The 12931-nt window shown below is 37.3% G+C and overlaps 1 protein-coding gene across 2 annotated transcripts in view; it reads left to right on the plus strand.

The window, feature by feature from the left end:
- The window catches only part of ARMC3 (armadillo repeat containing 3), a 94841-nt gene that overhangs the window by 27179 nt on the left and 54731 nt on the right, over nt 1-12931 (plus strand). For both annotated transcript variants that reach the window (XM_008063641.1, XM_008063640.2), the window contains exon 7: nt 3447-3630. In XM_008063641.1, the coding sequence (XP_008061832.1) occupies nt 3447-3630 (184 nt within the window). The remainder of the gene's footprint in view (nt 1-3446; nt 3631-12931) is intronic.

Here is a 12931-nt window from a genome sequence, read left to right on the forward strand (position 1 = left end):
GAGTAGGAGTCTCACTCTGTTGCCCAGACTGGAGTGCAGTGGCCGCTCCCGGCCACCGCAGCCTCGCCTACTGGGCTCCGGTGATCCTTCCGCCTCAGCCTTCCAAGTAGCTGGGACTACAGGCATGCGCTACCACGCCCGGCTGATTTTTTGATTTATTGTAGAGATGAGGTCTCGCTGCCCAGGCGGGTCTCGAACCCGGGGGGTCAGGCAATCCACTCACCTCAGCCTCCCAAAGGCACGGGATTACAGGATGAGCCACCGAGCCCGGCTAAATTCTGTCTTTTAAAGTTATCTGAAAATGTCTTCCTTTGTCTTCAATTTTGAAAAGATACTTTTTCTTGATACAAAATTCTTGCTGTATGTCCATCTAGTGAATTTTTCTTTTTAGTTTTTGTACTTCTTAAGTCTTAAATTTACAGTTTTGAAATTTCATTTCTCTGTAGAGGTTTCTTCTGGGAACATATTTGTAATAGCTGCCTTAAGTTTAACTACTTAATCCAATAACATCTGGCCCTATTCAGAGTGAATTTCTATTGACTGCTCTTCTTTCCTAAGTTTGAGTCACACTGTCCTGCTTCTTTGCATGTCTAGTAATTTTTGATTTAAAATGAACATTGTAGATAATACATTCTAGTGGTTATAGATTCTGTTATGTTCTTCTGAGGATTGTTGATATTTTGTTCTAGTAGGCAGTGAACTGCAAATTTGTTTTCTTTTGTGGTATGCAACAGCTGGTATTTCTGCTCAGTTCTTAGTTTCTAGTCGCTGTTATTTGAAGCACCCCCCCCCCCACCAGAGGTTGTATAGTTTGGTGTTTAACCTTGGCTCCTCTGTCAGCCTCAGCCTCTGACCTCTGACATCTCGGGGCAGTTAGGCTTCAGCTTTCTGCCAGCTGAGCTGCACACAGATTGAGGAACACAACCTATTTAGGAAATAGTAACTTAACAAATCTTCGCACAATATCTTCTTTCAAGGATAGGATATATAACTCTCTAGTTCCTGCCTTTTTATTTTATTTCCATACATGGATAGTTATGTGGTCAGCTAGAGGTCTGGGCATAGATTATACTCAGATTTTGGGTTACATCCTATATTAGCGGTTCTCTAGAGAAACAGAACCAACAGATTGTGTTTACATTGTATGTGTGTATCTGTATGTTTGTGGAGGGGGAGGAAGGGTGTTGTTTAAAGGAATTGGCTCACATGATTGTGAAGGCTTGGCAATTCAAAATCTGCAGGGTGAATCAGTAAACTGGAGACCCAAGGAAGTATTATAATTTGAGTCCAAAGATAGTCTACTGGCAGAATTGCCTGTATTGTCAAGGAGGTCAGTCTTTTTCTATTAAGGCCTTCAGCTGATTGAATGAGGCCTATCCACAATATAAAGGGCAATCTGCTTTACACAAAATATACTAATTTAAATATTAATCTCATGTAAAAACACTTTTATGGAAACATCTAGAATTATGCTTGACCAAATAGCTAGGTACTGTGGCCTAGATAAGTTGATACATAGAAATTAACCATAGCAAGTTCACCCCTTGTCAATTTGGCATCCATATACATTTTAAATCAAGATTATACCTAACATGATACAACTATCCTGTGTACAACCAAAAATGCACTAATCCTTTCCTCAGAAGAGAATACTAAGTCCTTGTGTGATGTTTACTCTTTTCCTTGATATTCTGGAACTTAAATGCTATGATATAAAATTAAGAATACTTAAATAATATGATATGAAGTTAATCAATCTCATGTTACATGATAAGGAGATAAGAGAGGGAAAACACAGATATATACATACACACACACACACCTGCACACACAAACATATTCATAAAAAAATAAGAAAGACTTATGACAGTTACAGTTCTCATTTTTTTTTTTTTTGAGTTGGAGTCTCACTCTGTCTCCTAGACTGGAGTGCAGTGGCTGCTCCCAGCCACCGCAGCCTCGACCTGCTGGGCTCCTGTGATCCTTCTGCCTCAGCCTTCCAAGTAGCTGGAGCTACAGGCGCGCGCTACCACGCCTGGCTAATTTTTTTGATTTATTGTAGAGATGAGGTCTCGCCAAGTTGCCCAGGCGGGTCTTGAACCCGCGGGCTCAGGCAACACCTCGGCCTCCCAAAGCGTGGGATTACAGGCTGAGCCACGGAGCCCAGCCAGCCCTCATTTTTATAACTGATCACATGGTTATAGTTGATAGCTGATGTTTATAATTACCTTCATTCCTGAAGGATCTGGGCCACCAGCAGTCCTGTCTGAATTGATTGCTATAGTTTTCCGTGGACTTAATCACAGGGCATGGTAATACTAAGAGATGAGCTAAGGGAACACCTGTTTACGAAAATTCTCTTCCTTACTGTCATTGTGAGGTAGCAGTCCAATTTCACCTTGCATAGTAACTCTCTTCTTTACCTGTCAGTTCAGAGGCACAAGGAGCCCAAAGTGACTGGGTAGCAGTCTCAACTTCCAGTTTAATGGAATCATCGTTGTGTTTCCTAGTGAAACAAAGACCTCTAGACCAGCAGGGTGTGAAATTATAGGCACAGGAAATAAAGATTTTGCTAGTGGGCCACTAGGGGGAATAGTAAATGGTGCCACTCTCATTTCTATTCCTTGATTCCAGGAGCCACAAACCTGGCTACAGGAGAAACAGCACCACATATATTGAACTGATTCAGAGCACATGCAGCTTCCTGGAGAACCTTGCCCCAGCCCTACAAGCTGTTGCCACCTAGCTGGTTCTGTAACTGAGTCTTCAAAAGGATTTTCTATCTAGCTAGCTGATTCAAGATGGTGGGGAACATGGTACAACTCCATGAACAGGAGCCCATTGCCACAATCTGTTTGCTGTGAAGTGAGTTCTTTGGTCAGAAGCAGTGTTGTGTGGGATGCCATAACAGCAAATCATCCCACGGCAGATCATCCTTTCTGAGCTTCTCTTGCCTTAAGGATTTCCCCCTTAGTTTCTAACTGTTTAGGTAGGTTGCAGTTTTCTGCTGCTATGGAGATTCAGGAGTTTCCTCAGGCAAGATAGCCATAAACTCACAATACCTCCCTCTACATGTTGCATACTTTTAAGGATTATATTTTCATCAGCTTTTGTCTGCTTTTTCAAAAAAGTACTTTCTCTGGACTTTAAAATGGTTTTCAGTGGAAGGTTGTATGAGCAACTTTCTTGGTTACTATTACTGTAATTTTTCTCTCTTATATTATTATTATTTGTAATCCATAGAATATTTTGTAGTAAGGGAACTGAGAAAAGACAGGGCAAATGGTTAGCAAAAGTGATGTTACTTTGATAAGCAGAACAACTTTCCTGGGGCCTCTGCCACAACAGAATTAACTACATTATATTCTGACTGTAGTTCCTCTTGTAGAAAAATTTATATAACTTTTAGCATAACTTCCTAAAGCTGTACTTGCTTTTATCATTAGGAACTGAACGACCTTCACATAGAAGCACTTTCAGTGATAGCGAATTGTCTTGAAGATAAGGATACTATGGTACTGATTCAGCAGACGGGGGTTCTTAAAAAGCTCCTATCATTTGCAGAAAACTCCACAATTCCTGATATTCAGAAGAATGCAGCAAAAGCAATTACTAAAGCAGCTTATGATTGTATGTATCATTTTATATAAACTAAGCATACATATTTCCTCTTGTATTCTTAATTTTGATTTGTAATAACAAGCACTAGAGTATTTGTCTGTTTTTAACTTACCTTTTGAGAGTAGTGCTGTACTTACTACTTAAGGCCAAATGTATCTCACTTCCAATTCGTTGGAGTAGAGATTGCTTTGTCAAGGATACATTAAACTCAATATGATTTAATTATAATCCTATTTTTCAAAACCCAAACAATTCATTAAGTTAAGTTGTAAGCCTTTATTTCGCTTGACTTTGGAATTATATAGAGTGTATGCATTGTTTGTGAACTTGAAAGCGTTGTTTCAAGAAATCCATATTCAGAATATCTATAAAGTAATTTTCAAGTTTCAGCTGGAGTCTAGTTGGACCATGTTATATAGCTGTGAAAAGTAATATGCTCCTACTATACACATAATATAATTTTCATTTCAGTGACAAGTGATGTTGGCATAAATCTGTAAGATGGAGAGATTAATTATATCACAAGCACTGAAGATGAAATTATAGTTTTAATTTATGTATATTTGGAGTCTTTTATTTAATAAAAGATGTGATTTTATTTTTCCCCTTCCACATCACTACTCTTATAAGTGATGACAGCATTGACTATTTTAAGTGATTGGTATTCTAAACATGTATGCTCAGATCTATATATATATATATCTGCGTGTATATTATGTGGAAACACTTCCTTTTCAGTTCATACTGGATTTCTTCAAGGCAAAGCTTTAATATAGTAAGCAGAATTTTATTGTCCAATATGTAGTGTACGCAGAGGGGCCTTATGAGTTACATTATAAATACCTAATCTAAAGACAGGCTGTAAAATTAGGGTTTTAATATTGGCAAAAGTTGGTTTTTTAATATTCTGTCAAATGGAACTTAGATGCTATCATAGCTGGTTAGATCTGTTTTCCTTCTAGTCCAGGCCATTTTGGTTAAGCCACAAAGGGAGGAGTAATGAAAGACATGGACACTGTCAAACCTAACATTTTTGCATCTCTCAGCTTTTCTTTGGAGAATATGTGCATTAGTGTGGCTGGCTCATTCTCAGTTTGTCCCAACCCACCTTAGGGTGGGAAGTCTCATGGTGCCTACCCACCATGTACTAGAAAGAGCACTAGACAGAGCTCCTGGTTTCCAGTTTAGTAACAGTTCCACTGTGGGCACTACAGTGACCTAGTTATATACTATGAGTGAACTCAAGCCTCTCCAGAGCTATTGATTAATTCACTTAATAATGAGTTATTGAGCCCCTCCCCCTTTGAACAGGTGAGCAAACAATCATGATGCGGTGTTTAAAGTGATTGAATGGAAGTACAGTATCACCCAAAAGGCCACCCAATGCAGAAAATCTGGATGAGAGAAATCTTCCTAGAATAGGTGGTTTACAAACTGGGACCTAGAGTAAAGACCAGAAATTGGCTGGATGAAGAGGGCCCAGGTAGGATCAGAGATCAGCAGTTAGAACAGTTTGTTTAAAAGGCCAGAGAAGGGACAGAGCATATAAGCTCCACAACTGAAAGTTTTCAAAATGGCTAGTGAATAGAATGCAACAGAAAACGGAGAGTTCAGGCTATAGATGACACAAGGAGCCAAATGCTAATAATGGGCATCATAAGACCAGTTAAGGAATTTGAACTTAATTTTGACAGTGACAAAGAGTCATTGAAGTGACTCAGAGATGGGAGGGAACATTACAGATTTTTATGTATTAAACAACAGGCCAGGCATGGTGGCTCATGCCTGTGATCCCAGCACTTTGGGAGAATTGCTTGAGCCTAGGCGTTTGAGAACAGTTTGGGCAACATAGCAAGACCTCATCTCTCAAAAAAGAAAATTAGCTGAGCATGGTGCTGTGCACCTGTTGTCCCAGCTACTTGGGAGGATGAGGCAGAAGGAGGTAGAGGATGCTGTGAGCCATGATTGTGTCATTGCACTCCAGCCTGGGCCACAGAGTGAGACCCTGACTCAAATAAATAAATAAATAAGTAAAATAAACATCCTTGCTGCAAAGTGGAGAAGCAATTGGAAGCATGTAGGACCAGACACAGAAGACCAGGAATGGGGTTACTGTGATAGTCTAGGAGATGGACAGGTGTCCTGAAAGAGATGTGGTAGGTGGGATGAGCTCAAGGCATTTTGCAAGAAGAATCGCCAGCACAGTGCTTGGCACATTGTAAGGAGTCTGTTCAGTCTGTATTTGTTGAATGACTATGTGAGTTGAGGGAGGAAGAAGGTGATGTCAAGGATTAGGCCAGGTTTCTGCTCTGGACACCTAGGAGTAAAAGGGTGCCACTCACAGAAATGGGGAACTCAGGAAGAGGAGCAGCTCTGATTGAAGAAAAGGAAATTAGTTCCATTCCTTTTTTTAATTTTTGGTGAAATACACAAAATAGAAAATTTACTGTCTTAACCATTTTTTAAAATGTTTTTTGAGTCAGTCTCACTCTGTCGTCCAGGCTGGAGTGCAGTGGCACGATCACAGCCACCGCAGTCTCAATTTGCTGAGCTCAGGCGATCCTCCCACTTCTGCCTTTCAAGTAGCTGGAACTACAGGCGTGCGCCACCATGTCTGGCTAATTTTTAAAAAATTTATGTAGAGATGAGGTCTCGCCATTTTACCCAGGCTGGTCTTGAACCCCTGGACTTGGCAATCCTCTCCCCTAAGCCTCCCAAAGTGCTGGGATTAAAGGCGTGAGTCACCATGCCCAGCTTACCATTTTTAAGTGTACAGTTCAAGTGGCATTAAGTATATTGACATTTTTGTGCTACTATCCATTCACAGCTTTTCATCTAGCAATTCTAAACCTTTACACCCATTAAACAAGAATTCCCACTTATTCTTCTCACAGCTCCTGGCAACCACCATTCTACTTTCTGTCTCTGAATTTGATTATTCTAGATGCCGCATATACATAGACATATGGTGTTTGTCCTTTTGTGACTAGGAATTAGCAATATGGCAGTTCCTCAAAAAAGCAAAAATAGAATTACCATGTGATTTAGCAATTTCACTTCTAGGTATATGCCCCCCCAAAATTTAAAGCAGTGATCCAAAGAGATATTTGTACACCCATGTCCATAGAAGTATTATTCACAATAGCCAATAGGCAGAAGCAACCCAACTGTCCATCAATGGCTGAATAGATCAACAAAATGTGGTATAGCCGTAAATGGACTATTATTCAGCCTTAAAAAGGAAGAACATTTTGACACATGTGACAACATGAATGAACCATGAGGACATCATGCTAATTCCTAGTCACAAAAGGACAAACACTGTATGATTCCATGCATTTGAAGTATCTAGTATCATTTGTTGAAATCCATTCTATTTGTAACAAAAAGGAATTCAAGCAGATTTTAAATCCTTTCTAGCACTTAATATTTTCTGATTCTATTGCTTATGTTCTAAAATAACTATATTTCTAATTTTCAGTCATGTCTCCCCAATCTTTATTTTAGAATCTAAAGGTTAAATCTGTGTTTACTTCATCTATGTCATTTGCAGTTGTATCATGTTCCCTTCAACTATCACTTCTCCAGACTGAAGAATCCTTGTTTAGACTCTCCCTACACATCATACCCTCAGACTATTCAGTGATCATTCTCTTACCTCTTTGAGACTTCCTCTTATTTATGATACCCTCCTTGAAGTGTGTTGGTAAGTATTATGAACAGTATTTTAAAAATCTGCACCATCAGGGCTGGGTGCAGTGGCTCATGCCTATTATCCCAGCACTTTGGGAGGCTGAAGTGAGAGGATAGCATGAGCCCACAGGGTCAGGACCAGCCTGGACAATTTGGCAAGACCTTGTCTCTACAATAAATTAAAAAAAAATTATCATACATGGTCTTGGCAGAAAAAGTTCTGAAAACTTCAGATGATTTAAAAGGAGATGAATGAAGGAACTACTTACAGAAGTATAATTAGTATTAAGGGAACTAACAAGGGACAAAAAAATCCCTACAGATCACCAATCTTGGGAAACCTTCATTACCACTAGGTCCAAAGCAAAGCAAAGAATATTGTTATTTTTACAGGTACTGTATTTGGTTTGACATCATGTTTTATGCTTTCTGCTTTTTATTTTTTTATACTATTTTCTTTATATAGTTTTAAAACCTTTAAAAATAGTTTTTTAAAGATACAGTTATTATACTTAAGATATTTAGCAATTTTGCTTTCACAATTCTTTCCCTTTTTGACGTTTATAAATTTAATAAGAGGTTATATATTTCTCCTCTCTAAAATCTATAAACCTCTTTTTTTAAGAATCATTTTGTTATTACATTCAATTTTATCCATATTTACCATTTAGAGTTATATACATACTGAATCTGTTTCAGTGTACATTGTCAGCTTCTCATAATAAAAGCTTATCCAGTCTTAAGATTTTATTTTTGATTTGTTTCTCAGATTAACCAGAGTATTTTTGTTTTAATTAAAAAAAAAAAAAAACTCTTTTCAGGAATAACCAACAGTGGTATGTTTTAGAGACTTTACCTTACTGTGAATATGTTTGTTGTCTTCAAATATGTATGACAATTTAACTGGATTTGGAATTCTTATGCCATAATATTTTCCCCTTGAATATCTATGAACTTTGCTTTTGTAGAGTCCAACTCTGAGGCCAATCTGATTTTCATTATTTTTTATTCTACTTTTGATTATTGTTTTTGTTTCATTTAATCTTTTTCCCCCAGGAATATTTATTATTTTTAGACATCTCTGTTCTTTCTTGTATACCTATTACGCAATCTTTCATAATTCCAATGTTTAATGTGCATATCATGGAATGCAGAGGGCTCTTCCTAGGCCTGGTTTTAATGAACCAACAAAGCCTGCAGGGTTCCCTTTGCCAGTTTTCCCCATCAATTGCGATGGCAATGGAATCCTTCAGCTTAGTTTTGGTTGATGAGGAGACTTTTCTCTAATGTGGCTTGGCATCACCAAAGTTCTATATTTTGATCCCACAGATTATATATAGGAGCAAGCTGATAAAACTTTAGAGTATTCTGAGAGGTTCATAATTGTTTGTTGACCAGGGTGATTTATGGAAATTTGCTTCTTCTTTTGACCTTGCCCCAGGGGGTCCTCTTTTTCTCCTTTTCTTCTCCATCAACCTCTTTAACAGACTATTTCATTTTTAACCCCACCTCTTTCCATCTCCATTGCTTAATCTACTGCATGTGATTTCATCATTCTGCCAAAACAGTCCTTAAAGACTTGGACATTGCTTTCCCCAACTCCTAAATCCTACAGACTTATTTTTAGTCCTTTTATATTTGATCTCTATGTGGCATTCCCCTCCTAAAATCTCTTTTATCCCTCGGCTTCCATAACACCCCTTCTTGTCTGATTATTCTCCTATTATCAGTCCAATCCTTCACCTTTACCAGTTTCCTTTTTTTGGCCTATTATTTCAATATTAAACTTGCCTTCCTGTCCTCTATCTTGTTCTCGTTAAATCTCTCTGAGTAATCTCACTTATGACTAATGTTTCAGCTGCCTCTTTATTTGCTTATGAATTCCAAATCTGTTTCTAATTCTGACCTGTCTTCTAATTCTGAATTCCTATCTATATTTATGACAGCTTCCAAGCACATCCAACTACATTGCCCAAACTCAAGTTGAGGAGTCTAAGAATCTGAACAAAGTGTAAACCCCCCAAGATGTACACATACACAACATTCCACATATAATTTCAGGGAGTTCATGGACTATCTGAAGCCCATCTGTGGCTTCTGGAACCAAGAACCCCAAGTTAACAACTCTTGGACTAGAATAAGAAAGGATGAAGTCTGGACATCTTCACTTGGTTTTGGAGATTCTTCCATTTTATATAATCACATGGCTATTGGGAATCAATTTGTTCTTGCCCCGATATTCTCCATTGTGTTGGAGCATAAAACTTATGCTAAATCACAATTTTACACTAATTTGCTCTGGTTTAGGACCTTAGTTTGGATTCTAATTTTGAAAATTTTGGCTTGACCTACTGGCATCCATGTTCTTCAAATGGCTAGATTTAGAAGAAAAATCAAATTTTCTAATTCCTCTGATTTTCAAGGTGTCAATAAAATATCTGATTTCTCTTTCTGTCCTTAAGAAATTTAAAAAATGAACCTAACTCTGAATTGTACCCCACATATTAAAATTAAAAAATTAAAAAAAGAAATTAAAAATGTATTCTCTAGTGCTTTAACTTAGTATAGCCTACTGTGCTTTAAATATACTACCAGTTTCCTCACACCAGACCTTCACCTATTTCTGTTATGGTAGGTTAAAGCAACTTCCTGGTCTATGAACTAAAGTAATCTGACCCTGCTACTTTGGAATACCAAGCAAGTACAGCACAAAAGTTAACATCCATTGCTTAGCAGGAACTCTATTTTTCAGATGGGAGAGATTGACATCTACCCTAACATCACTCAACCAACTGCCCATCTGTGTTAGAGTAGAACTCCTTTACATTATCTTGCAGGTTTCATCTATTACTGTAAGAGCTTATATTTTGGCTGGGCTTGGTGGTTCAGCCTGTAATCCCAGTACGCGCCTGTAGTTCCAGCTACTTGGAAGGCTGAGGCGGAAGGATCACTGGAGCCCATCAGGTGGAGGCTGCAGTGGCCGGGAGTGTGCCCCTGCACTCCAGCCTGGATGATGGAGTAAGACTCCGACTCAAAAAAATCCCAAAAAACCTTATATTTCATAATTCAATTTATTCAATGGGTAATCTTCCTCCATTCTTTTCAGTATAGGTGCTGTCCTTCCTAAATTGTTTCCACCTTTGGTAACTATACAAACACTGGGAAAGGATGTCAGGTGGATCATCAAGTCCAGTGGGTACAGAGGTGGTTTAATTTTCTTACAGCCTAGGAGATATTTGATCTGAAAACTTGATTCTTGGAGCCTCTAGAAAGATATATGATTCTACAACGATTCAAGCTTTCCCTCTGTTCACGTAATCCAAATAAATCCTGAAGAGTAAACCCTCTTCGGATGGAAGCAACTTTAAGAAACTCTCTCCATTCCAGAAACGGAATTGCCCTAAGGACTCTGGACCGCTTTAACCGTAACATTTGTGGACAGAACAGCCCACTTCTGACCAGAGCGCAATACTAGGTCAGAACCATCATCCCTAGGGCCAGTACTAAAGGTTAGGGTGGTATCTCCCTCATTTGCCTGATTATTCTTTTCTTTTTGTTGATTTATTTACCTCTTAACTCTGTTTACCTGGCCAGATCTATTATAGCCACTTCTTCCTCCCTGCTTGGATTCTAAACTCAACCTTCTTTTCAGGTCCTACCTGTATTTCTTGTCTACTCCTTTGTATATCAACTCTTGCCTGCCTTGATCTCTGTCTGTGAAACCTAGCCAGCTTAACCAAGCATGTCATATTTTGTATTTGTTACAAGGATAAAGTCTAAAAACTTAATAAGGATTAACAAAATTATCTCGTAATGTTTCAGTATTAAAAGTAAATTATCATAAAGAAGTTTTAAAAATTTCTCACAGTTAGAAAACTCCACTTATAAGTAGGTTTTGACAAAACTTATAAGGTTTTACTCCCTATACTGTTATTAAGAATGTAACAGTATCAATTTATAACATTTTTACTTTCCATTATCATAAAATTTTTTTAGAAGAGGCCATGCATTGCTGTTGTATGTCCAAAACAGTTGAAACATGCAGACACATAATATACATCCTTTATGTCTTATTTGTTGAGTAAAGTTTTAACATGCACTCCCACTGTGGAAAGCCCAAATCAATATGCCTTTGACCTGGTACCAGTAGGAGGAAGGTGTTAATTACCATGTTGCCATGAGGTTTATGAACTGGCATTAACATATCAGCAGGAATAAAGGTGGTACAATAGCAGCTTCTGAGAATGGGTGAAGAAAATCATCATTACATACAAATTTATTTTCAGTAACAAAACCTCATCCTTTTTATTTTAATGATACTGAACAAATGTTATTTTTAAAGAACATTACTCTATTAGTAGTATAGCTATCTTGCCATCTTTATGATCTACGTAATTAAAACACAAATACTTTACTTCTTGGTGTAGCAATTCAATGAAAGTACTTGGTTAATATGTTAATTCATCTTTTAAATCTATTATAGCCATGCTGCAGTCAGCACTTTTGAGGTTTAGTGAACACAGCTGGATTTTGAGAACACTCAGCAGGGATGAGAAACTAATTGCCCACAGTATTTATTTAAATTATTTTAAAAAATATTTCCAATAACTGCACTTACGCTGTTTTTTGAATGCAACAATTACATATTCCAAAGTTAGTCTTTTCAAATTAATTATTATGGCCAATTTTCCTGATAGAATTCATACTGAGAGTGGTTTGTTTAGAAAATGTGATTTGGAGTCATCAGGGAAATCATAATGATAAGTCTTAGCATTTTGGGTCATAGACTCTAGAAAAGTTTCAGATATTACTTATTTAGTGAAAAATAATAGGGCTACATATATTTTAAGACATTTTAAGAGTCACATACTTGAGATTTAAGTCTAAAATGAAGGGATTTTTTTGTTTGTTTTTTAAAAATGAGACATGAATCTAAATGTTAAATGAATGGAGCAAGGGATTAAAATGATAGGATTACAGGACAGGGTTCATGATTAGTTTAAGACGAATGAGCCTGTGCCAGTTATGGCCAGATCACTTACTATACATCTGTTTATCAGATGAACAAAGGCCAAAACTATTTGCAAATATGTTACCATCTGATGTGATACTGCTTCTGTGACAAAGGATGATTCTTTTGAATCATTGTTAAAGGAAGGGAGAGATCATATTTTAATTTTAAAATGAAAACCTAGTTGCTATTTATTTCTGAAAATATTTCTGGAAAAAGTTAATTAAAATATGTATAAGTAATGGTTAGTTTCAGATGTAGATGCTACAATCTAAATTATTATCAACTTTTTTTTTGCAGATTCTTATTTTAAAAGAATAGTCTTCTTGTAAATATTATACCCTAAAAGTACATATCACATATTCTTCTAGTTTAATGATGAAAATTGACTTCCTAAGTGTTAATTTTATGAACTTTATAAAGGTTATTAATAAAAAATCAAATCTATGACGAAGAGTTGTGAAGGAACTATAATTTAGCAAGAAAGTATTTGTAAACTATTTCTTTTCATACTAGTCTCTAGGACCTCTTTATGGCATTAAAACTGAATTTGGAGCCGGGCTCGGTGGCTCAGCCTGTAATCCCGTGCCTTTGGGAGGCTGAGGT

This window comes from Carlito syrichta, unplaced genomic scaffold (genome assembly GCF_000164805.1).
Source record: "Carlito syrichta isolate Samal-C Ts95f unplaced genomic scaffold, Tarsius_syrichta-2.0.1 Scaffold306975, whole genome shotgun sequence".
Classification (NCBI taxonomy): domain Eukaryota; kingdom Metazoa; phylum Chordata; class Mammalia; order Primates; family Tarsiidae; genus Carlito; species Carlito syrichta.